Genomic DNA, 27,129 nt, shown 5'->3' with positions numbered 1-27,129 from the left:
TTTATTGTTTCTAGATTTTTTGATGATGGCCATTCTGACTGGTGTGAGATGATATCTCATTGTAGTTTTGATTTGCATTTCTCTAATGATTAATGATGTTGAGCATTCTTTCATGTGTTTGTTGGCAATCTGTATATCTTCTTTGGAGAAATGTCTATTTAGGTCTTCTGCCCATTTTTGGATTGGGTTGTTTGTTTTTTTGTTATTGAGCTGCATGAGCTGCTTGTAAATTTTGGAGATTAATCCTTTGTCAGTTGCTTCATTTGCAAATATTTTCTCCCATTCTGAGGGTTGTCTTTTGGTCTTGTTTATGGTTTCCTTTGCTGTGCAAAAGCTGATCTGCATGTTTTCAAATGTATTATAGCTCCAGCTTCCTTCCTCGCTGCCTTTCTTCCAGTCATACATTTCACTTTCTCCTCCCTTCCAGCTTTAAGAATAAGGCCTGCTCCTCAAGAGGCAAAGTTAACTGTGGCTGATCTGGAGTCTTCCTGTTCATTCCTGCTCATCCCACAGCACGGCAGGTGCCTGAGCGTCAGAAGGAGGCTTCTGGCCCTGCAGCCCTTCACGAACTGCAGAGCCACAGCCAGGAAGGGAAGCCACCTGGCCTTCCCCAGGCCTCACTTCCATACCTCCCAGCCTGCTTCCTTGCGGGAGGGCCATAAAGACCATCCGGTGCAATGTCCTCATGTCTGGCCTGAGAGGGAGCCCAGGGTGAACCCAGTGTTCATTCCATGACTGCACAGTGCAGCCTCCACTGGCAAACAGTCTTGGTGACCAAGGAGAGGGCCTGGAGGGTCTCAGAGATGTGGCTTCTGGGACACCCTGAGGAGCCATGAGGTCTTCCTAGTCAAGATGCTGCTGGTTGTGACCTACGTTCTCGTATTTGGTGGTGAATGCAGCACCGGTAGCAAAAGTGGGGTGGGGGCAACCCCTGGGTGTGTATGTGTAGGATTTGAGATACTAAGATTAGAGGATCCTATCCACAGGGGTGGCTAGAAGCAGAGAGGAAATGGGCATAGCTGGGAGCAGAGGACCACATTGAAGAGACTGGAAAAAATCCATATCATTTGTCTAGAAGGTAAAACCAAGTATAAATAGGATTAACAAGTAAACACTAATTTTCTCTGAGTGATGGGTTGGGAAGAAGAGAAAAGGAGAGAAAGAAAGAAATAGGATTTAGTAATGTGCAAAATATGGCGATAACTATGTTCCCTGTGTGTGTGAGAGTGTGTGTGTGTGTGTGTGTGTATGTGAGAGTAATACAGCAGGTTGAGTATACAGGACGGGAAGCCACAACTCAAGACTTGGTCCGGCGGGACGTCTGGTCCTTGTCTTGGACATCACCTGGGCCCACAGGTGAGCTGGGGCAGCAGTTCTCAGCGATGTAGGAAGGGAGCCCTATGTAGCTGTCAGCACAGGCTGCCTCTGCATGGCGGCCGCAGCCCCTCAGCCCAGCAAGAAGATGAGGAGGTCTTTTTTTTCCCCCCAAAACAAAGTTACAGTAAATCTCTGACAAACCAGGACAATTGTTTGCTGTAGGTCTGTGTCTTCCTTCTCTCAGCCCCTCCCAACTGCCACACATGCACATGTCAGAGAGAACAATTTTGATTTAATTTCCTGCAGCAATATGTACAACAGATTAAGGAAATATAAAATCAGAGCCAGCCTGTGCTGGGAAAAGCTTATCTCTTTCCATTAAATTTTATTTTTTTAATGGTAGCATTTAAAAAGAGCCTGCCTGTAATCTTCCACAGAGGACCTATTTGAAGCCTTCAAGGGGGCATTGCTGCCCCCCGTGTACTGACTCTAAATGTCACACGAGAAATGGAAGCACAGATTGTCTGCCACACGACAGGCATGGCTCACTCAGGAGTAAAGATAGGGTCTTTGAAAGATCGGGTCCCCAGAACTGATTTCAATCTCATCACAGCTTTTTTTTTTTTTTTAAGTAATTGTAGAATTGTGGGTCATATATTAAATAAAATGAATTAAATTATGATTTAAAGTTGCAAACAATATAGCTTATTAATTTTTAATAAAAATATATTAAGCTTATCAAGGATCTCATATACTCTCTACCAAAAGCCTGAGGGAATCCAGTAATGACTTCCCCAAGCAGGATTTAAATATGGATATAAATCAGAGGGAAAAGAAATGTACGCATGATAAAAACCTCTGGAATCAGATCACAAGAGGGGAAAATGCAGGCAAGTTTTCTCACTCTGCCCACCTCAGGATGAAAGCAGAGTAGAGGGGTGGGAGGTAGTGGGAGTGCGCTGGGGCATCCAAAGCAGGACATGTAAGAAGACAGACCTACAACCCATCAAGCAGCTCCAGAGCCACGACAGCCCTTCACAAGGGGCAGCAGGAAATCCCAAAGCCTTGGATGACCTTCCTGAGCTCACAGCACCCCTGCTGACTCCACTGTGCTCTACACCTTGTACAGAATCCACTGGAAGGACCTGTCCTCCTGGGAGGCAAGATTCCTCAAAGAAAAGATCTATCCATTCATACACTAAATATCGGGTAAGCAGCTGTCATGAATAAGACTTGGTCCTTGCTCTGGGAGGAGCTCTGGCACAGCCAGAAATCAGGGTTCTAGCAGGACAGTGTGTGATAAAGGGAGATGTAAGGTGCTGGGGGGTCCAGAGGAGAGACCCCAGAAGGGGTTACAGATGTGGTGAGCTCAGGTCTGTGCCTTCCAGTGGGAGTAGCTATTCCAGAAAGAGTTGCTGTTGTGTTGTTATGTTTAACTAATCAGTCGATCCAATGCATATTTATTGAGCACCTGAGAGACCCTGAAGACATCATGTCTCCTCCCTGAGCTCCAGTTTCCTCACTTGAATAACGAGGAGATTGGACTAGATAAATTCTATGGACAAACCAAGTCCCAGACACAGAGCTAGGAGGTGCAGGTTTGGTTTCATTTCAAAATGTGTTATTGATTTCTAATTTAACTCCACTGGGGTCAGAGAATTTACTTTGTATGACAGGAATCCTTTTATTTATTGAGACTTGTTTTATGGCCCAGAATATGGTCCTTCTTGGTATACAGTTTGTGGGTACTTGAAAAGAAGTGTATTCTGCTACTGCTGGGTGGAGTTTTATAAATGTCAATTTGATCCTGTTGGTTGATGGTGTTGTTGAATTCTTCTATATCCTTGCTGGTTTTCTGTCTAGTTGTCCTGTCAGTAGTTGACAGGGAGTGTTGATGTCCCCAGCTATACTCGTATCCATAAGTCTATTGTCTATTTCTTCTTTTAGTTCTATCAGTTTTTGTTTCCCACATTTTGCAACTGGGTTGTTTGGTGCATACACATTTAGAATTGCTATGTATTCGTGGTAAACTGACCTTTTTTTCCCATTATATAATGTCCTTCTCTGTCTTTAGCAACCTTTTCTTTGCTCTAAAATCTACTTTATCTGATATTAATATAGCCACTCCAGCTTTCTTTTGATGAATGGTGTTTTCATGATGTATCTTTTTCCATCATTTTACTTTCAACGTGCCTATATCACTGTATTTAAACCGAGTTTCCTATGGACAGCATACAGTTGGGTCATTAAAAAAATCCATTCTAATAATCTGTCATTTAATTAGTATATTTTAGACAATTTATATTTTTTACATAGATCACTTGCATAATTAATGGGGTTATTCATATATTAGGGTTTTAAGTTTGCCATTTAAAAAAATTTTCTGTTTATTCTGGTTTTTTCTTTTTGCTTCTATTTTCTTTTTCTTGCATTTCCGGTAGATTACTGCTTTTTTTAGAATTCTGTAATGTTTTTGAGTGTACTTGTTTGTGTGTGTGTGTGTGTGTATATATATATATATATATATATATATATATATATATATATATAGACATAGACATATAATTGTCGAATATAATTGACCTAAATATTTCCACTATATACATTTAGAACCACAGAAGACAGTGTTATAAATTTTGTTTCAACTGTCAAAGCTTATCTAAAAAATTCAAAAGGAGAATGAAAGTCTATTTTATTTACCTTTACTTTTGCTTACCATGTTCTTTCTTCCTGATGTTCAAAGATTCCTGCCTTTATTATTTACTTTCTGTTCAGAGAATTCCTTCAGCGATCCTTTTAGAATAGGTCTGCTGGTGACAAATTCTCTTACTTTTCCTTCATCTGAGAATGTTTTGATTTTCCCTTGACTCTTGAAGGCTATTTTGCCGAGTATAGGTTTTTGGCTCAACAGTTCTTTTCTCTCAGTGCTTGAAAAATGTGCCACTTTCATCTGGCCTCCATGTTTGTTTGTTTGTTTGTTAATATTTATTTATTTATTTATTTGGCTGTACCGGGTCTTAGTTGCAGCACATGGGATCTTCAGTACTGCGTGCGGGATCTTCATTGCAGCATGCAGGATCTGTTTTTAGTTGCGGCATGCCGGATCTGTGTTGTGGCATGCAGGATCTAATTCCCTGACCAGGGATCGAACCCAGGCCCCCTGCATTGGGAGCACAGAGTCTTAACCACTGGACCACCAGGGAAGTCCCTGACCTTCATGGTTTTTAATGAGAAAGCCACTGTAACTCAAATTGTTTTTCTCCTATAAGCAAGATATCATTTTTCTCTTGCTGCTTTTTTTAAAAAATTTTTTAATATTTTACATTTTTTGCTGTGTTGGGTCTTTGTTGCTGCGTGCGGGCTTTTCTCTGGTTGTGGCGAGTGGGGGCTACTCTTGCAGTGCGGGGGCTTCTCATTGTGGTGGCTTCTCTTGTTTTGGAGCATGGGTTCTAGGCGCGTGGGCTTCAGTAGTTGCGGCACACGGGCTCAGTAGTTGTGGCGCACAGGCTTAGTTGCTCCACAGCATTTGGGATCTTCCTGGACCAGGGCTCAAACCTGTGTCTCCTGCATTGGCAGGAGGATTCTTAACCACTGCGCCACCAGGGAAGCCCCTCTCTTGCTGCTTTTAAGATATTTTTGTTGTCTTTAGTTTTCAGAAGTTTGTCTAGGATGAGTCCTGATGTGCATTTCTTTGGATTTTTCTTATTTGGATTCACTTAGTTTTTTTTTTTTCTTTAAGTTCTTGTAGGTTTTTTTTTAAATTTTTTTTTTTATACAGCAGGTTCTTATTAGTCATCAATTTGATACACATCAGTGTATACATGCCAATCCCAATCTCCCAATTTATCCCACCACCACCACCACCCCCCCGCGGCTTTCCCCCCCTTGGTGTCCATACGTTTGTTCTCTACATCTGTGTCTCTATTTCTGCCTTGCAAACCGGTTCATCTGTACCATTTTTCTAGATTCCACATATATGCATTAATATACGATATTTGTTTTTCTCTTTCTGACTTACTTCACCCTTTATGACAGTCTCTAGGTCTATATCCACGTCTCTACATATGACCCAATTTCGTTCCCTTTTATGGCTGAGTAATATTCCACTATATATATGTACCACATCTTCTTATTCCATTCATCTGTCGATGGGCATTTAGGTTGCTTCCATGACCTGGCTATTGTAAATAGTGCTGCAATGAACACTGGGGTGCATGTGCCTTTTTGAATTATGGTTTTCTCTGGGTATATGCCCAGTAGTGGGATTGCTGGGTCATGTGGTAATTCTATTTTTAGTTTTTTAAGGAACCTCCATACTGTTCTCCATAGTGGCTATATCAATTTACATTCCCACCAACAGTGCAAGAGGGTTCCCTTTTCTCCACACCCTCTCAAGCATTTGTTGTTTGTAGATTTTCTGATGATGTCCATTCTAACCGATGTGAGGTGATACCTCATTGTAGTTTTGATTTGCATTTGTCTAATAATTAGTGATGTTGAGCAGCTTTTCATGTGCTTTTTGGCCATCTGTATGTCTTCTTTGGAGAAATGTCTGTTTAGGTCTTCTGCCTATTTTTTTATTGGGTTGTTTGTTTTGTTAATATTGAGCTGCATGAGCTGTTTATATATTTTGGAGATTAATCCTTTGTCCATTGATTTGTTTGCAAATATTTTCTCCCATTCTGAGGGGTGTCTTTTCATCTTGTGTATAGTTTCCTTTGCTGTGCAAAAGCTTTTAAGTTTCATTAGGTCCCATTTGTTTATTTTTGGGTTTATTTCCATTTCTCTAGGAGGTGGGTCACAAAAGATCTTGCTGTGATTTATGTCAGAGTGTTCTTCCTATGTTTTCCTCTAAGAGTTTTATAGTGTCCAGTCTTACATTTAGGTATCTAATCCATTTTGAGTTTATTTTTGTGTATGGTGTTAGGGAGTGTTCTAATTTCATTCTTTTACATGTAGCTGTCTGGTTTTCCCAGCAACATTTATTGAAGAGACTGTCTTTTCTCCATTGTATATCCTTGCCTCCTTTGTCATAGATTAGTTGACCATAGGTACGTGGGTTTATCTCTGGGCTTTCTATCATGTTCCATTGATCTATATTTCTGTTTTTGTGCCAGTACCATACTGTCTTGACTCCTCCAGCTCTGTTTTTTCCCCTCAAGATTGCTTTGGCTATTTGGGGTTTTTTGTGTCTCCATACAAATTTTAAGATTTTTTTGTTCTAGTTCTGTAAAAAACGCCATTGGTAATTGGATAGGGATTGCATTGAATCTGTACATTGCCTTGGGCAGTATAGTCATTTTCACAATCACTTACCTTCTTGAATCCCCAGGTACATTTTTTTATGTTCAGTGGCATTAATTACATTCACATTGTTGTGCAACCACTACCACTATCCATTTCCAGAACTTCTGTGTTATCCCAAACTGAAACTGTGTACCCACTAAACAATAATTCTCCGTTCCCTTCTCTCTCCAGCCCCTGGTTATCACTATTTTACTTTCTGTCTCTATGTTTTTGACTACTCTATATACCTCATATAAGTGGAATCATACAATATTTGTCCTTTTGTGACTGGCTTATTTCACATAATGTCTTCAAGGTTCATCCATGTGGTTTCATTTTTAAGGCTGAATAATATTTCATTGTCTGTATATTCCACATTTTATCTATTCATCTGTCCATGGACATTTAGGTTGTTTCCACCTTTTAGCTATTGTTAATAATGCTTGCTATGAACATTGGTGTACAAATATCTGTTCAAGTCCTTGCTTTCAATCCTTTTGTGTATATACCCAGAAGTGGAATTGCTGGATCAAATAGTAATTCTATGTTTCATATTCTTGAGGAAGTGCTATACTATTTTTCCACAGTGGCTGCCCCATTTTGCATTCCTGCCAGTAATGCATAAGGGTTCCAGTTTCTCCACATCCATACCAATACATGTTGTTTTCTGTTTTTTTCCTTAATAATAGCCATCTTAGCAGGTGAGTAGTATCTCATTGTGGTTGTGGTTTGCATTTCCCTAATGATTGGTGATGTTAAGCATCTTTTTATGTGATTTTTGGCTATTTGTATATCTTCTTTGGAGAAATGTCTATTTGGGTCCTTTGCGAATTTTTGAATTGGGCTGTTTTGGTATTATTATTGAAGTTTAGGCATTCTGTCTATATTCTGGATATTATTCACTTATCAGATATGTGATTTGCAAATATTTTGTTCCATTCTGTGGGTTGCCTTTTTACACTGTTGATTGCATCCTTTGATGCACAAACATTTAAAATTTTGATGAAGTTCAATTTGTCTATTTTTTCTTTGTTGCCTGTGCCTTTGGTGGCATATCCAAAAAAAATCATTGCCAAATCCAGTCTCATGAAGCTTTTCTTCTGTTTTCTTCTAAGAGTTTTATAGTTTTAGCTCTTATATTAGGTCTTTAATCATGCATTAATTTTTTTAAATATAGTGTTAGGTAAGGGTCCAACTTTATTTTTTGCATGTGGATATCCAGTTTTCCCAACACTGTTTATTGAATGGACTGTCCTTTCCTCACTGGGTGGTCTTGGCACCCTTGTCAAAAATTATTTGACATATATCTGAGAGTTTATTTCTGGCTCTCTATTCTATTTCATTGGCCTATATGGCTGTCTTTATGCCAGTACCATGTTGTTTCGATTACTGTAGTTTTGTAGCAAAATTTGAAATCAGAAAGTGTGAGTCCTCCAACTTTTTTTTTTCTTTTTCAATATTGTTATGCTATTGGGGTCTTGAAGTTTCATATGGATTTTAGGATGGATTTTTCCAATTCTAAAAAAAAATGTCAGTGGGATTTTGACAGAGATTGCATTGAATCTATAGGCTGCTTTAGGTTGTATTGACATCTTAATGATATTAAATCTTTCAGTCATGAACATGGAATATTATTCTGTTTATGTCATCTTTAATTTTTTTCAGCAATGTTTTATAGTCTTCAGTGTATAAGTCTTTTACCTCCTTGATTAAGTTAATTACTAATTATTTTATTCTGTAAGATGCTATGTGGAACTGTTTTCTCAATTTCCTTTTGGGATCATTCCCTGTCAGTGTATAGAAACACAACTGAGTTTTGCATATTAATTTTACATCCTCCCACTTTGCTGAATTTCTTAGTTGGAACAATTTCTTTTGTGGTATCTTTAGGGTTTCCTACATCTATGAAGAGAGAGAATTTTACTTTTTTTCAATTTGAATGCTTTCACTATTATTTCTTCAAGTACTTTTTCCACTCTGCCCTCTTTCTCTTCTCTTTCTGGGACTCCACTGTTAGATCTTTTGCTATAGGTACCATGGGTCCCTGAAGCTCTGTTCAATTTTACCTTTTTTAGTCATTTTATCTCTGTTTTTTAGATTGGACAGCTTATATTGTTCTATCTTCAAGTTCATTATTAACTCTCTTTCCTCTATTCTTTCCATTCTGTTGTTAAGCTCCAGTCTGTATATTCTGGTAATTGTATTTATCAGTTCTTAAATTTCTGTTTGCTTCTTCTTTCTATCTACTATTTATTTGCTGAGGTGTTCTATTTTTTCATTTGTTTTGAGGATGTTTGTAATTGCTTGTTTGAGCACATTTATGATTGGCTTTAAAATCTTTGTCAGATAATTCTAAAATCTGTTATCTTGGAGTTGCAATCTGTCGATTGTCTTTATTGAGCTCTTCCTTGTTCTTGGTATGGTGAGTGATTTTCAGTTGAAACCTGGACATTTTGAGTATTATGTTGAGATTCTGAATTTTATGTAAACTTTCTGTTTTAGCTGGCTCTCTGCAATATTGCTCCAGCAGGAGTATGGCAGATGACGCCATGTTACTGCCAGGTGGAAGCACAAGTCCAGGCTCCTCACTTGGTTCCTTGTCACTGCGGGGCTTACACTTTCTGGTAGGTAAATTTCTGCTTGTTTCCTGTAATGTGACTTAATCATTATGCTTTCGTTTTATGATTTTTCTCTTAGTTATCTTCTCATTTTTTTGGTTCAGAAACATACTCTTGAAACTGATATTCTCTATTTTAAAAGTCAGTAGGGGACAGTCATAAATATCAGAGCCAGGGACTGCCAAACAGTCCTTTGAAGGCACTACTGATGATATGGCATATCACCTCTGCATGCCCTCTTGTCCTCCCCCTCTCCCTCCCATCTGTCCACACGTTAAGGTGATGTTATGCATTTACAGGAGAGCTTTTTAACCTTGAGACCGCGGGCCTATAGAAAGTCCATGGAGAGGCTTCAGGTGGTCCCTAAAACCCCCTTCCCCACCAAATATAAAAAAAAATGTTGTGCAGTGTGGATACGGGGTGAGGGGCAGGGAGGTGGGATGAATTGGGAGATTGGGATTGACGTATGTGCACTGCCATGTGTAAAACAGATAGCTGGTGGGAACCTGCGGTATAGCACAGGGAGCTCAGCTCAGTGCTCTGGGGTGACCTAGATGGGCGGGATGGGGGGGGGGGTGAGGTGGGAGGGAGGTCCAAGAGGGAGGGGATATATGTATACATATAGCTGATTCACTTCATTGTACAGCGGAAACTAACACAACATTGTAAAGCAACTATACCCCAATTTTAAAAAAATGTGTGTATGTTCATTTTCTCTGGTGAGTCAGTGGTCCTCACACAATTCCTAAATAAGAGCATGACCAAAGAGGTTAAAAATCATTGTAGCAGATTAAGAAATGGGAGCAATAGACTTGCAGGCTCTAAATCATCCATTTAGAGGGATGTGAAATCGGGGTGCAGGCTGGAGTAGAGAGAGACCAGCATGTGCTTGAAGCTTTCCCTGGATGAGGTGGAATAGCTAATAACCACGAGGGTATGAGAGGAGCTATGTTGGGGACTGGGCCTGAGCTCCCTATTCAGGTGCAGAAAAAGCTAAAAAGATCCTCAAAGTGTACAATGCTTCAACATAATGAAATGAGAGGAGAAAAAACATTACAGTGTAATATAAGAAATTTACATCTAAATAAAAAATGGTTATTGAGGGGGAAGAAGTTTGACTTTTTCCAGCCTGACTTCAGTTAACAAGGCACTACTAACAAAGCAGCTAGTCTAGCCCAGGGTGAGGGAGCTGGCAGCGTGCAGAGCTCACAGAAAAGAAGCAGGCTCACTGACAAGACAGGCCAGATGAGAATGGTTGCCCCTGAGGTCCAAGAAGTCAAATTAGTGGCTAACAAAATTCTTCTAAGAAATAAATGGAAAGAAATGAAAATAGATTAGAGACAGGAGAAAGCAAGAGGGAGGTACTGTGAAGGGACCCCAGGACTGTCCTGTGGCAGCAATCACAAGAATTTCAGCTGAGCCCAGGGGAGATGGGAACCTAAACCAAATCAGAGCTGGGCTAAGAGGATTCCTTTCCTGGAGGAGGCCGGGCCTAATTGAATCTGTAACTAATTTTTGTTTCTGAAGCTTTTCTCATTTTTGTTCCAAACTCAGCCTTTGAAACCTTTATTCAAACTCTGTCTTTCATCCTGTTATTCCCAGAGTTTCTAAGAAAGAATGTCTGGGGATGCCAGTCTAAAGAGAACATCAGTTTAAAAAGGCAAGAATATATCTTCCCTTGCTCCTCTCTGGGTTACCTGAGCCCTGAGAAAGCTCAGGAGGAGAGGCTTTCTGCAGAACGAAACTGCCCTGCTTCTAGACTCACAGGTCCTATGAACTTGCAAAAAGACGGAGGTGTGCAGGCTGTCCCTCTGTGTGACACTGTGATGTATAATAAGAAATATATACTTGGTCTTCATCCCTATTTCTGGCACTGAGTTCCTAAAGCCCTTGGAATTTCCTAAGTGATGAAAATGATCAAGGTGTCTTTATTATTTTAATACGGTGACTTTTAGAAGCACCTAAGGATGGGGGCTGGTTGCTAGGATAACCAACCATGTGATTAGAGGGTTGGAACTTTCAGGGAAGAGGAACTGGAGGTTGAATCAATCACCAATGGCCAGTGATTTAACCAGTCATGCCTCTGTAGTGAAGCCTTCATAAAAACCCACAAGGACAGAGTTTGAAAGCTTCTAGGTTGGTGAACACATGGAGGTTCGTGGAAAGTGGTGAACTCGGAGAGACGCCCTATATGCATCTCTTCCATCTGGCTGCTCCTGATTTTATGGCCTTTTATAATAAACTGGTGATCTAGTAAGTAAAATGTTTCTTGGAATCCTGTGAGCTGCTTTAGCAAATTAATCAAAACCATGGTGGCATCCTTGGAACCTCTAAGCTATAGCCAGTCAGTCTGAAGCATATGTGACAACCTGGGCTTGTGACTGGCATCTGAAGTGTGGAAGGCGATCTCGTGGGGCAGTGGGATCTGATGCCATCTCCAGGTAGATGGTGTCAGAATTGAGTTGAACTACAGGACACCCAGCTGTGTCTGAGAATTGCTTGTTGAAGTGGGAAAACCCCTGCCACGCATTGGAACTGGGTGAGCAGAACCTTACCCTGCTAGTAAATGGTCAGCATATGTCCTGAGAAGATCTGGTCCACTAGCCACATACATAGTACATATACATATTAGCTAAAAGAACAGGGCCAGGGTGGTGCTTTTAAAGACCTCTCCTCATTAAAAAACGCCATTCATTCAAGTAGGTACTTGATAGAACTTGCTGTGTTCAGGGCACGTGTCTAGGTTTGGTAGCCCCAGGAGATACAAAAGGTATCTTGTGGAATTCCCACTCACCACCAGGAAATGGAACACACCCATGTGAACTGCTGGGGAGCAGTTCTATAATATAATTGTTCAACAGGGGAAACACTGTATAACCCCAAACTCCAAACGCAAGTGCTAAAGGGACTGGGTAGTGAGGGAGTGATCAGAACAAGGGTTCCTACACAATAATAATCCTTTATACTCTCAAAACACTTGGGACTCAGGCAAACATACCCTTACACACTACCTTATCTACTTCTAAAATAACTATGGGGTAGGTATGATCCTCATCTTTAAAATAAGAAAATTACATTCAGAGGGACTGAGACTTGCTTCAAGTCATAAAAGTAGTAAATGACGGGACCGGAAGCTGAACTCTGAATCCGAGTGTCTTCCTACTACGTGACACTGCCGGGGTGAACATCTGCTTTCTGGTCGATAATCAGAACCCAGGAGGCTCTGTGTCTTTTCCAGAGCCAAGCAGGAAGTTTGGGTAAGGCCATGACTAACCCCAGGCCTCACGACAGACGTTCTGATGCTGCTCCGAGGTCTTTCATTTGGCAGCTGTCAGCGTCCATATGTGGGCTTATCTTTGGTACCAGGAGCAGAAGATGCTAAAACAATCACCAAGGGAGGCTTCTGGAGGAAATGAGGCAAGCTCACAAGAAGGATGTGAGGAAGACAGAATGGAACAGGGCACGAAGGGTATAAAAGGGCAATAAGAGTGTCATAAGAAGGGCTGGTGATCCGCCTGGCCCACAAATATCCCGTAAATCTGTATCTAGACGTCAGTGTGGGTTCGTTCATGCTTGTCTTTGCAGCTGAGGGTATGAGATGTCTCCACCAAGAGTCCTGCATGTGATGGCAATGATAAAGCCTCACGTGAAGAGCAGAAAAGATCCAAATCCCCTCAGATTTCTCCTTCACATCCTCCTCGGAGTTGGCACCAGGAGCTCAGCGGGATCTGAAGGGATTTCTACACTGAGTCTTACTAGAGAGTCTCAGTTATTTGCTGGGCCAGTCTAGAGCCTTGGATTCCAGTCTGGATCTAATGACTTGTTCACGTCTCTGTCTCCTCCACTAAACTGTGAGGACAACACTGGGCCTTATTCAGATTCATAGAAGCATTTAATCAACACATGTTAGATTAAATCGAACAGACTGGACCTGGCTCTGGTTCAGTGTGACTCCAAGCCTTAGCTCCTTCAGTTTTCAAATGGATACGAAAATGCCTGGCCCACTGGCCTCAGATGGCTGTCATCTGTCATGAGGGCCAGATCAGTCATGTACGTGTGAGCAGTATTAATACTTTCTAGTCCCATAAAACATCAAGGACTAATTTGATCACTTATAAAATACCTACTTGGAGGTGACCCTGGGTTGGGTCCATCATATACTTGGGAAATTTCCTCCACGTTGTTTTTCTGTCAGAACATTCACATAGTAGACCCTCAATGAGTCTTTTCTCTTCTGCCCAGCTGATTTGACTGACAACCATTAGCCAGACCAGAAAAGGAAAGTTCTCCTGAGACTGCAGGAGGCTTCCAGTGTCCTTCCGTCAGTCTGGTAAAGATGTCAGACAAGGCAAAGCGAACAGGAAGAGCTGAACACCTTCAGGAGTCCTAGGGTTCTTCCTGCTGACCACGGGCTGATTTCAGTTAGAGATCAGGAAAAGGCGACAGGGCTAGCATTCAACAGAAACCAGCACTGGGGAATCTCACTTTTAAGAATCCCTTAGGCATTTGTTATTTTTCTCATCTAAATGTGGATCAGCCAGCCCCTAGACACTCCCTGAGAGATCCTGATTCAGGGCCCGGGTCTCTCCACCCTCCTGCGGACAAGGGCATCGTGGCCCAGAGGACCCGGGAAAGTGCCAGGTGCTGCCCGTGAAACCCCCCACACCAGCTCTCCATACCCGCCACCAGTGCCTGGACCAGATAAGCACATGAGCTCTGCCTTTGGAAGCCACGGTTTGGGTGAGGGGGAGCTCTGCCAGGGTGGAAAGGCCAAGACAGCAGAGAGCCCTGGGCCCTAGTGGCAGAGGAGACTCACGGAGAGGGTGAGGACAGGCGTCACTCTTTAACACTGCATTCCAGCGCGGACCCAGTTCTCCTCCCACTTAGTTCCTCCGCACTTACTGCTAGCACTGTATTGACCTCTCGCCCTCGCTCCCCTCCTCCCCTCCTCCTCCCTCCAGCAGTGACTACTTCCTAAGTCCCGACCTCACAGCCTCCGGGGGGCGGGGCAGCAGGTGTCCTGCTGCCCGGTGATGAGTGCTCAGCCGGCAGAGTGAGCGGAGCTGTAGGGGGGCAGGGAGGACACAACATTCCAGCTGGGCCTTAAAGGGTCAGTACAGTTCTGCCAGGCCCAGGGGCTGGGGTCGGGGGAGGGCATGTAAGGCAAAGGAGACAGCTTTGAAAGGACCATGCCTGGGCAACGGTGAGCGGCTCAGTGTACACCAGCTCTGTGTGTGTGTGTGTGTGTGTGTGTGTGTGTGTGTGTGTGTGTGTGTAGGTGGGCGGGGGGAGGCTGGAGGTGAGGAGGCTGCAAAGGTGGTCTGCAGACAGGTGGTCAGGGGGCTGGGAATGTGGATTCTGTTCTGTGGGTGGGAAGGCATGGAGAAGGGTGGCCTGTGCACGGTGGAGAAGGGCACAGGCGCAGTGGTGTCTGAGGCCAGTTTGCACCAGTTAGTAGGAGTTGATTGTTAAATTTTACTGATTTTTGTGAACTGGTTGATTCGACATTGGTAGTTTAAAATCAGCAACGGTGGGCATGTTTATACCAAAGGAATCGGCAAACATCACAAATCATTTTTTTTTTTTGAAGCTGGTTTTTAACATTTATGGGTACGTGTTTGTGTACAAATACGCGTGTGTGTCCATATGTGTGCTTGCACACGTGCATGCACACACGTGTGTAGAGTCGCTAGGAATCACAAGGAGGAGGCCTAGCAACCACCAGGAAAAAGTATTCCAGGCAGAACTACATGCGATCTTGGCACACTCACCAGCCTCAGATTCTTCATCGCTTGGGGAAACATGCCTTGATGTAACTGCAATTTGCCAACTTTCATTACCTGCACGCCTCTGACAGGATGGTTTCCTGGGAAAAAAATCCTGGAAGAAAACAAATGGCAAACAGTGTCAGTAGCTCTCACTGGTGCAGTCAGCATAGTCAGGAGACTATGAAAGTGGGAGCAAACGCTGGCTGTGAATGCCAGTGAGCCACTGAGAAGAATCAGCTTTGCCGCCGGGAGAACATGATACTGAGGGAAGAAGCACACTATTGGTCTCCTGTTCCCCAGAATGCCTTTTGCACTGGGCATTGCAAAAAAAATGACAGGACTGGAATACCTCTCTAATAAACAATGAAAGAAGACAATCTGGACCTCTGCGTTTATATTTGGCAGGGGGTGTAGGGACCAGGTGCTAATCTTATCCTCCAACCTCCCCCGTGAAGCTCCAACACCCAGGATAGCCTTGGACCAGAAGCTGGCCTCTCAGTATATAATTGTTAAGTAAATGAATGAAAGCTTTCAGGACTCGCCATCTAGAAACGCCCACACGCTCCTTTTAACCGCAAAGCCCCCCGAGTCTCAGTGCAGAGACCATGGTTCACCACAGTGCACCTTCCTTACAGGCCCCGTGTATTTATTCTGTCATCACTGGACTCTGTTTCTTTGTTTGTTTTTGTTTTTAACATCTTTATTGGAGTATAATTGCTTTACGATGTTGTGTTAGTTTCTGCTTTATAACAAATTGAATCAGCTATGCCTATACATATATCCCCATATCCCCTCCCTTTTGCGTCTCCCTCCCACCCTCCCTATCCCACCCCTCTAGATGGTCACAAAGCACTTAGCTGATCTCCCTGTGCTATGCAGCTGCTTCCCACTAGCTATCTGTTTTACATTTGGTAGTGTATATATATGTCCATGCCACTCTCCCACTTCGTCCCAGCTTACCCTTCCCCCTCCCCATGTCCTCAAGTCCATTCTCTATGTCTGCATCTTTATTCCTGCCCCTAGGTTCATCAGAACCATTTTTTTTTTAGATTCCATATATATATCACTGGACTCTTTGGATTCAGACACCCCATCTGTGTTTGCTGCCGTGTTGCATGTAGGAACTCTGTACATACTTGACCTCTTTCATACACAACAGAATAGAACAGGGTGTTGCAGTGGACCGAAGAATGAAAACCCAGGGCTATGTTTCAGACCCAGTGTTATTTCAACTCGATTCAACAAGAACGTATTATGTTAGATTCAACAAAGTGTGTACAGTTTGGCCTCTTCTGCCCCCCACATCCTCTAGCCTGAGAGTCTCCTGAGCTCCTGCTGTACGTGCAAGATCGATCCTGGGGCCGGGGGACATACTATACTGTAGATATATGATCTTTTTCCTCAAGGCCCAATAATTCCATGAGACACAAGGCAAACAGTCATACCACAGTTGAAAAATATCACAGAATAGAGCATGATTTAGTGTCCCGATGAAGCCTATGTTAACTAGTAGACGGCAATGCTCAGTTCAAGAGTGTGGAATGAACTGAGAAAATGATACAGGAGTTATGAAAAAGGAGAGTTACGATGATGGGTTGGACCAGGGAAGGTTTCCTGGAAGAGGGAAAGAGGACTTAATCTGGCTCCCCAGGATCTGAGAAGGTTTGTCTCGGTGGGGAGAACAGAAACGCATCCAAACTGTTGGATGGCACGAGCGAGGGTGCATTCCAGATGCTCCCCATCCAGAGAACATAGGTGCCTGCCTGTAGGCCTCCAAAAGATAACCCTGAGTCGTGACTTATACGGGGCTTACCATGTGCCAAGCACTGTTCTGCTCTTCATTTATGAACTAGTCATGGAACCCACATTTAGGCTCTACTGTGTAATAAAGATGAGGGAGCTTTATCAGGAGAGACATGTATGTTCTCTGATTAGTGTACTATCTTCAAACCATCCCCTCTCCCTGAACCCCAACTCTTCCCCGCATGAAATGTGATATAGAAACCTTTTTCATTCAGGCTCTCAAAGAAGTGGAAAGCAGTACCTCAGAGAGAGGTATTTAAATTAATAGAAGGTCAGCCATGCTTCTTTTAAAGAACTGAAAAGGGAGGGGAGGGGGGAAACAAAGGGGACACCTGGGTCCTGGATTTCCCGTCGTCTTCTGAGCATGCCAAGAGATCAGTCACATCACCTCTCCCCCTTACAAAATGAACATCATTATCTACTTGTGTGGAAAAGATTTTAAGAGCCCCAGACAAAAGGCTTAAATATAGGACGCCACTGCCCTGTACTTAATTGCCTTGGACACTTTCCTTGAAAAGCACACCTGCATTTGGAACTTTATTTTATTGCTGTGAATGTGGCATAATTAAATTTAAAGGCCAAAATGTAATTTCATACTAATAATCATTCCATTAAGTGGATGTCTGTCACATCAGTTAGCAGAAGGAAAGAAAATCTTTGGTTCTATGGTGGCAGAGAAAGTGGTGCATAATTACTCCATGAAAGGTACTTGCTCTGGTTGCTTAAAGATATTAAAAAATGAAGTGGAGTTTAATCAGGAGAGGATGAGGAAGTGTCTGGGAGGGGGACTTCCACATAAATATTTACGGAGCAGCCTAACAGCTCTGGCAGGGGTGCTGAGTGTGTGCCTGGGTTGTTTCTGGAGGCCTCCCAGCTGACATATGGAATAAGCATCATGATTACTTGCTGGAATAGCACCCCAAGGAAAACTGGTGACGCTCACTCCTGCTGGGAGAAGTTCTCTACCCAGGGCATGGGCTTTCATCAACTTTACCGTGTGTGACAGTGATGAGAGGAGGCCTGCAAGAGGTCTTCAATCACAGGACTGTCAGGAATCAAGGCCAGGCTGAGAGGCTGAACCAGAGAAGGAATCAGGGATGCCTGAGGACTGCGAGGACTAAAACAGGAGTTTGAGTGGGAAGGTGAGGGGAAGGTGTAGTAGCTAGGAGAGGCCAGGTACTGTGCCCAGTGCACAAAGGATGCAAGAAGCCCACGGTGAGTCCCTGCCCTTGCTTAGTATACAGTCTAACTGCAGATATGAAGCAAACTGAGTTATGATACAGAGAGGACTGTGAGAGCTGCCAGACCACGGCACAGACAATGGGTGCTCCAGAAGCAGTGGAGACCACGGTGGTCAGGGAGATTCCTTGGAGCAGCAGAGCTTGAGCTGGTTCAGACTGGAAGAGGGGATGGGCTGCTAGGACAGCATGTGGAGCATGGGAAGGGCGGGTAGCTCTGGCAATGGTACAGGAGGCTGGAGACAAAGGGCCAGTGAATGCATGATCTGAGCGGCAGCGAAGAAGAGCGGGAGAGGAGGTGCACCTGAGGCCAGGCTGTGCAGCGGCATCCACGCCAAGCTAGGAGGTTTAGACTTTGCTTGCAGGCAGCTGGGCACGACAGAGGGGGCTGAGGGTGTTTCATCAGAATACGAAACAGGATAGATTGGAAAAGAGACTCTAGAGGCAGAGAGACCTGAGTCAGGATGTGGTAATGAGAACAGAAAAGAAGGATCTGATGCAAAAAATGTCCTACAGCTGATTCAGCGGGACTTGGAGACTTGCTGGGGTCTGGCAGTCAGAGCTGACTCCAAGATTCAGAAATTGAAATGCTGCCACAAAAACCACAAGCAAACTATGCAATAACAAAATCATTCAGCAAGGCATTCTACTTGTTTGGGTGTTATAAATTTTCTTTTCATGGGTACAGTGCTAGCAATCACATGGTCCAGGATGCTGGGCCTAGAATAGAAAAAGTGCCCTTGGTGTTTCTGTGGTGAGTAAGTGTATAGGAAGAAGGTGTTTAAACAAGCAGAGAAAAGGAGCAGCACACCTGCTAGCTTAATTCAGACCCATAAGCACCAAGATCTTGCTGCCATATTCTACAAGGAGGCTGAGGGCCAGGGAACTGGCACGTCTCAAGTTAAAAGGGGGTAGAGAAAAACATGGCAGGACCTATGCTGGCAGGACCTATGTTGTTGGTCTTGCTGAGGTCTTTCCACATGATGCAATTACCAATCACATTGCTTCATTACAGGTAGCAGTTTTGACATTTATATGACAGGAAAAACCATTTATTGTTAGGATTATTTTTTAGAACTGATATAAAATACATCACTGAATTTAAAACAAGAGCTTAACTTGACTGTATAAACTGTATTTTAGAGTAACCAAATAGCTATAATGTATGAATTTTAGCTGATTAATGTGAAATCTAATTCTAATGATGGAATTAGAAAAATCAGCATTTTGCAACTCTTGAAGAATCCACGAAAAAAGTATCACTAGATGAAATCAGTAGATCAAAGAATGATGGAAAATTTTTAAATGGATAAATTAGGTTGTTACCATCTGAACCCACTGATCAGCCTTAGCATCACTAAAGTGGGACAGCCAGACATTACATGCTATCTGATATGACGCAATAAGAAGGACTTTACACCACCTATAAAGGATCCTTGCCAAAAAACAAAAACAGAAACAAAGAAACTGAATTTAATCAAGCCCATAAAGTTAAATTCCATTTCATAGGAAAAACAAGTGATAGAGGAACAAATAAAAGCAACCAGCTAAATTCGAGATATGGGAAATCCTACAGGACCTTCACCCAGGATCTTCAACAGGTCAATGGCATGAAAAGAAAAAGATGGCAGGGGAGGAGAACACTCTAGATTAAAAGAGACTGAAGAGATACAACAGTCAAATGTAATTTGTAGACCTTTTGCATCTTAAAATAACTGTAAAAAGACATTTCTGATTCAATCTAGGAAATTTGAACATGAAATGGCATTGTGGGTAAGAAAATGTCCACAATTTTTCAGAGATACAAACTGAAGTATGCATGGATAAAATGATGTAATGACTGAGTTTTGATTTAAATTTCTTCAGCATAATTTCTCCTTCCAGCAATGGTGGGTTACCTTGTTTCAGACCAAACTCTGTGCTAAGAACAAGAAACGTTAGACAAAATATTTATAAAAATCTGTTTGAAGGTGTCAAAGAACCACAGAGGGACAGGGGTCTGGATGTGTCAAAATGGCAGAAAGAACAGAAGCTCAAGTAGGTGATCCTTACATTTGTTGCTGCTTTTCCCTTTGCTGATTTGAAAGTAGAGGCAGATAGGCTAAACAGCTGAGCAGAAGTTTTGGCAGTCTCAAGGATATGGAGACACAGAATTTGGAGTTCAGGGCTTAGCAAAGATGAAAAGGAGCGCTAGTAAACATCCCTGACTTTCATTTGTGACCCCCACCAAAGGGCTACAATCCAGGAATAGTGGTAAGCCAGAAACAGACTGGCCCTCACGAAGACTGAATCATTTCAAACCCTGATTGGAGTAAGGTGATCTGTTTCTACCCTGACTGCCAAAAGCAAAAGTAAATTCTCTCTGAAGGAAGATAACATAATCCTGAATCTCAATTATCTCTCTAATTTTTCTATACAGTATCCTGCATTCAGTAAAATTATAACCAGGCATACAAAAAGACAAGAACTGTCTGAAAACCAAGAGAAAAACATAGACAATGAAACAAACCTACAGGTTTGCAGATATTGAGGCTCTAATAAATCAATTAAGAAATAATTATAAGTATGTTTGCAAACTTAATAATAGAAAAGAATTTTAGCAGAAAAATGAAATTACATAAAACATAACCAATGAAAATTCTAGAACTGAAAAATAGAAAACTGAAATTAAGATCTCAATAGTTTAACATCAGACTTGTCACAGCCAAGGAAAGAATTAGAGATCTGGAAGGCAGGTCAAAAGAATATATCAGTTGCAAAAAAAAAAAAAAAAAAAAAGAATATATCAGTTGCAAAACAAAGAGAGATGAGGAAATGGAAAATAAAGAGGAACACAGGTCTCGTATAGGTAAACTGGAATCTCAAATGAGAGATGGGAGAGAATGGCAGAAGCAATATCTAAAGCCATAATGGCTGAGAATTTTCAAAAGTAATGAAAGCTAAGAACTGCAAAAAGAATAAAATAATTCAAATAAGGGGAAAGGAGGGGGAAGTAAGGTGAGAGATAAAATAAGTGTTGCAAAATCTTGATAATTATTGAAACTGGATAATAGATATATGAAGGTTCATTATATTCTATTCTTGTGTATGTTTGAAATTTTTCATAATTAAAAAGGCAGGACACTGGGTTTTACTTTTTCACCTTCAGAAGTTATGGACTCTGGTAGATAACTGCCCCAAGTTTCAGAAGATTTTGGAATTTTACTTAATTCTAAGTCTTATATAGAAATGAAATGATACACACAATGAGTGGCATACAGTGGCCTTCCACACTGTCGAGACATCAGATCGACGCTACTTGATAGCTAGAAGTACAGCAGATGTAACAGCAGCTCACACTCAGCATTAAGAAGCTTTGCTCTAGGTCTTAAATCAAGTGTAGAAACTCACTGTCAAACACCATGGGTAACTGAGACAAGGAAGCATGAAAAGGCAGATAGAGTCATAGGATGTTCCTTAGGGTCTGTTTGAGTTAAACCAGCTGCTGTATGGAAGTTATTTATGCCTTTGTGGTAGGGTAGCTTTATTTGTAATATGATACATTTTTGTTGTTGTTAGTTAAAAAAAAAATGATCCTAACATTGGGAAACAAAACCAAAGAAAAAAAGACAGACTATACTGGGAACTTCAGAACAAGGAGAACTATTTCTTACCATTTCTTAATTAATTCACACAGTTAGTCTGGAGAGGTGCTGTTCTCCAAGTGGGGTGATGAATCCTTACTTCTCCATTACCTCTACAGCTTGGTTCTGTTGGTGACAGGAGGATCAGGGCCATGAATTCTCACTTGTTTCCAAAAGAAAAAGGTCCTGGCTTCCAGCCTAGATTGAACCCTCACCTCTTGCTCCATCTGTGACATGTGCTGTCAGCCCCACAGCATTGAGAAAGATGGCTCTGCCACACACACCCCACCTCCTGCCACCTGAGTATAGGAAAATAAATTCATAGTGCTCTTATAATCCCACCACACATTACAATGGGATTTTACAGTGTTACACTGAGACTTTGTCTCAATGCAATGAGATTTTTCTTCGGTTTATTTTATGCCATAAAATGAGTAAGCAGGATCATTTCCTTACACAAAGAATGCATTTCTGCTTCTCTTAATTTCCCCCAAATAGGTCCTTCACTCACAAGGCAGAGCTTTCTTACTCTCAGAAAGAAGATTGACAATTTATAATTATTTGTATATGATCCATTGTTCGAAAGAATCTCTAAATCAGATAATAAGTACAAGAGAGCTTTTTGTTTATTTTAAATGCTCATGTAATTCAGCCTCTGGAGCAGAGGTTTTATGGTAGATAAATCAGAATGAGGGAGTTAGAGGAGATTTGGATTTAAGACCTGGTTCTTCCAAGCAGTTAGCAGAATGACCACTTCACATCACAATTAACCTGATGGTAAGAAAAGAGATGGGAGAACATTTGGGACTGTCAACCACATATAAACACAAACTAGTATTATTAAGTTTCCAGGGATATTGGATGTAAGGTAATTAGTTGCAATGCACTTTTACATCCATATTGAGATAAACAATGGGAAAAAAAAATCACTCAATTTTGTTGCAAAGTGTAAAAAGATAGCCTAATAGCTCCAAAATAGTTACATTCCAACAGCCAAAAGACCCACCTGGATCACCTGTATGTTTGCCTGTTTCTTTTTAAATGCAAGTTGAATATGTAGCAACACAAAGAGAAGCCTGGTGGGGTCTGGAGAAATTGAGAAGATACTGGCTGAGTAGCCAGGAGCTTCCTCCTTAAGGAAAGACTTATGATGCAGATAGGGTTAAGTGTCAAATTTTGGACCTAAAAGTTTGAGTTTTAGCTTTCTTTTTAGAAAAATGAACAGAGAAGACATTGCCCATACTTATAACTTTCAACTTAGGTGTGCTTAGTTTCATTTAATGCTGATTTGTGCACAAATTTCCTCATGCTCTTTCCAGACCTGCTCATGTGCTGCCTGGCCCACTGGCAGTTTGGCTAACAGCAGGGAGACATCATAGGCCTGTCCATGCAGTTGGCCTTGCATGCAGCACAGTGGAAAGAACTGGTCAGAATCTTCCAGGCAGGCAGGATGGTACTCCACTGTATGCAAACAGTCCTTTTTAATACTCATAATGGTGAGAGTACTGTCCTTTGTCTGGCTTTTGCCTGTCTCATATCTTACAGCACTTTTTTTTTTTAGGGTGTGGAATATTTAATACTATTTTGAAATATTTCAAAAAGGCCAGCCAGCATGACTGAATTATACTGTAACTATAATTTAGTTATTAAGTCCTTAGGAAAAAAATGACAGTGAGATTTTCATTAGAAAAGTTCCACTTGGGGATTTCCCTGGTTGTCCAGTGGGTAAGACTCCACACTCCCAAAGCAGGGGGCCTGGGTTTGATCCCTGGTCAGGGAACTAGATCCCACATGCATGCCACAACTAAGAGTCCACATGCTGCAACTAAGAAGTCCGCCTGCTGCCACTAAAAGATCCTGCATGCCGCAACGAAGATCCTGCACACAGCAACTAAGACCTGGCACAGACAAAATAAATAAAAATAAAAATAAAAAATAAATTTTAAAAAAGTTTCTCCCTTTAAAAAAAAAAAAAAGAAAAGTTCCACTTGTCCTGTATAAGGTCTATTTGTCCACTTACATGGGCAATAAAAGACACCTCTGAAGTTCTGGATATGTACTCTAAATCCCCTAAATATCTGAATACACAGATGGTCATATCACTCTGAGATTATTTCCCAAAAGGAAGCCCTTGAGTAGAAATTTTAAAATTTATTTTCATAAATTATTTATTCATTTGGGCCTGTTCAGATTTATGAAAACTGTTTTAATGCTGTTTCTGGTAATATGGCAAGCTTAATAGCCATATTGATTATCTCACTGAAAACAATGTAAAATGCTAGATAAAATATTTTTAAAAGTAATAACGTGCTGACAAGATAGTAAAGAACTGTCAGGCCAAAATATAAATGAAGAGGTACCCTTGAGAAGTAAGTAGGATTGTGAAACCACTGCTATACTGGTGTGCTGAAACCTCTGGCTTCATCTGCTTTTTGGAGCTTGTGGGGCAGAAGAGCAAGCTCAGTGTCTACCCAATGGTGAAGGGTCTAGTAGGGAAGCTTCCCCTCTTGCCAATCATGGGAGAAAGATTACATTCAAAAGAGTCACAGTAAGGCTGACAGTGGAAGCCAGAAGCCAGTAGAATGATACCGTCAATGTGCCTAGGAAAAATTATTCCTAGTCTAGTATACTCTATCCTCAAAAATATCTTTCAAGAATCAAGATGGAGAGGTAAAGGTTCAAGGTTACTTTTGGAGGTGATGAAAATGTTCTAAAATTGACTGTGGGGATGGTTGCACATATCTTTGAACATAATAAAAAAACAATGAATTGTACACTTTAAATGGGTAAACTGTATGGTAAGTGAATTAATTACATCTCAACAAAACTTTAACAAAAAGAATGAGACATTAGCACCCACAAAATGAAATACTTAGGTATAAATCTAACGAAATATATAGAAGATCTATATAAGGAAAACTACAAAACTCTGATGAACAAAATCAGAATAAATGGAAAGATATTCCATGTTCACTGATAGGAAGAGTCAATATTGTCAAAATGTCAGTTCTTCCCATCTTGATCTATAGATTCAATGCAATCCCAATCAAACTTCTAGCAAGTTATTTTGTGGATGTCAACAAACTGATTCTAAAGTTTTATGGAGAGACAAAAGACCCAGAATAGCTAGCACAATACTGAAGGAGAAGATTAAAACTGGAGGACTGACACTACCCAACTTCAAGACTTAATGTAAAGCTACAGTAATCAAGACAGTGTGGTACTGTATTTGTGAAAGACAAAATGGATCAATGGAACAGAATAGACCCACATAAATACAGTCAACTGATCTTTGACCAAGAAGCAAAGGCAATACAATGGAACAAAGGCAGTTTTTTTTTTAACAAATGTTTCCGGAACAATTGGACATCCATATGCCAAAAAAAAAAAAAAAATAGAATCTAGACACAGATCTTAACACCCTTCACAAAAAAGAACTCAAAATTGATCTTGGGTATGGTGGTGCCTTTTTAGTTACAACAACAAAGACATGATCCATGAAAGAAATAATTGATAAGCTGGACTTCATTAAATAAAAAACTTCTGCTCTGTAAAAGACAATGTCAAGAGAATGGGAAGATAAACCACAGACTGGGAGAAAATATTTGCAAAAGACACATCTGATAGAGGGTTGTTATCCTAAATATAAAAAGAACTCTTAAAACGCAACAATAGGAAAAAAACCAATTTAAAAAATGGGCCAAAAATCTGAACAGACATCTTACCAAAGAAGATACACAGATGGCAATTAAGGATATGAAAAGATGCCCCATATTATATGTCATCAGGGAAATGCAAACTAAAATAACAATGACATTATCAGTATACATCTATTAGAATAGCCAAAATCCAGAACACTGACAACACTAAATGCTGACGAGGATGTGGAACAACAGTTTTCATTCATTGCTAGTGGGACTACAAAAGGGTACAGCCACTTTGGAAGAGTTTGGCGGTTTCTTGCAAAACTAAACACGGTAAACAGACTAAACCACAGTACCCAGGATTTGTGTGCCTTGGTATTTACCCAAAGGAGTTGAAAACTTAACATCCACACAAAAACCTACACATGGATATTTACAGCAGCTTTGTTCACAACTGCCCAAACTTGAAAGCAACAAAAATGTCCTTCAGTAGGTGAATGGATAAATAAACTATGGTACATCCAGACAATGGAATATTATCCAGTGCTAAAAAGAAATGACCTATCAAGCTATGAAAAGACATGGAGGAACCTTAAGTGTATAATACTAAGTGAAAGAAGCCAATCTGAAAGGGCTACATTCCAACTCTATGACATTGTGGAAAAGGCAAAACTATGGAGACAATAAAAAGATCAATGGTTCCCAGGAGTTTATAGGTAAAGGAGGGATAAAGAGGCAGAGCACAGAGGATTTTTCAGGGCAGTGAAATACTCTATATGATACCATAATGATAGATACATGTCATTATACATTTGTCCAAACCCATAAAACGTACAACACCAAGAGTGAACCCTAATGTAAACTCTGGACTTTGGGTGACTGTGATGTGTCACTATAGGTTCGTCGATTGTAACAAATGTCCCACTCTGATGGGGAATGTTGATGATAATCGAGGCTATGCACGTGTTGGGTAGGGAGTATATGGGAAGTCTCAGTACATTCCACTCAATTTTGCTGTGAACATAAAACTGTTTTTAAAAAAACTAAGCCTTAATTTAAAAAAAGGAATGAGGTTGAAATAAAGACATTTTTGGACAAAGAAAAACTGTGAATTTGTCATCTCAGATCTTAACAAAAGGAATTTCTAATTATGTACTTCTGGTAGAAGGAAAGTGAGCCAAGACGGGAAGTCTAAGGTGCAAGAAGGACTGAAGAATAAAGAGAATGCTTACATGGGTTAATCTATGAACACTGACAAACAAAACAATTTTAGGGGGTTAAAAATATGGTAAAAATAAAAAATACAATAAGCACATCATATATGTCAGTGGGGAAGAAAACGGGATTCAAGAATTCTAAAGTCCTAAATCCAGGAAGAACTTACAGTGGTTACATGCATATTTACTTTATATTTCTTTAAGTAGTTCATCTATAATTTATATACCCTTTGGAAGGTAGGATATATTTAATAATAAAATAGTCTTAAATAACTGATATAACATTCAGTTTTAATTTCTAGATACAAAGCCATTGTGTAACGAACAATTAAATTAATTATAACCTATGAACTTAATGATCTCAAGATTGAGTATTAAATCAAGAAGGGAACACTGTGGTTTTTAAATTTTTTAAAAATTTATTTATTTTACTTATTTTTATCTTTGGCTGTGTTGGGTCTTTGTTGCTGTGCGCGGGCTTTCTCTAGTTGTGGCGAGCGGGGGCTACTCTTCGTTGCAGTGTGTGGGCTCCTCATTGCGGTGGCTTCTCTTGTTGCAGAGCACGGGCTCTAGATGCGCAGGCTTCAACAGATGTGGCACGCAGGCTCAGTAGTT

The 27,129-nt window shown here is 41.0% G+C and overlaps 1 protein-coding gene across 2 annotated transcripts in view; it reads right to left on the bottom strand.

The window, feature by feature from the left end:
• Window positions 1–27,129, bottom strand: part of SMYD3 (SET and MYND domain containing 3) — a 711,581-nt gene that overhangs the window by 4,326 nt on the left and 680,126 nt on the right. For both annotated transcript variants that reach the window (XM_082470901.1, XM_082470902.1), the window contains one exon: window positions 14,993–15,101. In XM_082470901.1, the coding sequence (XP_082327027.1) occupies window positions 14,993–15,101 (109 nt within the window). The remainder of the gene's footprint in view (window positions 1–14,992; window positions 15,102–27,129) is intronic.

This window comes from Balaenoptera physalus (assembly GCF_965194825.1).
Source record: "Balaenoptera physalus genome assembly, chromosome: 1".
Lineage (NCBI taxonomy): Eukaryota > Metazoa > Chordata > Mammalia > Artiodactyla > Balaenopteridae > Balaenoptera > Balaenoptera physalus.
The sequence above is the reverse complement of the archived record's forward strand: the minus strand, read 5'-3'. Positions and strand labels throughout refer to the sequence as shown.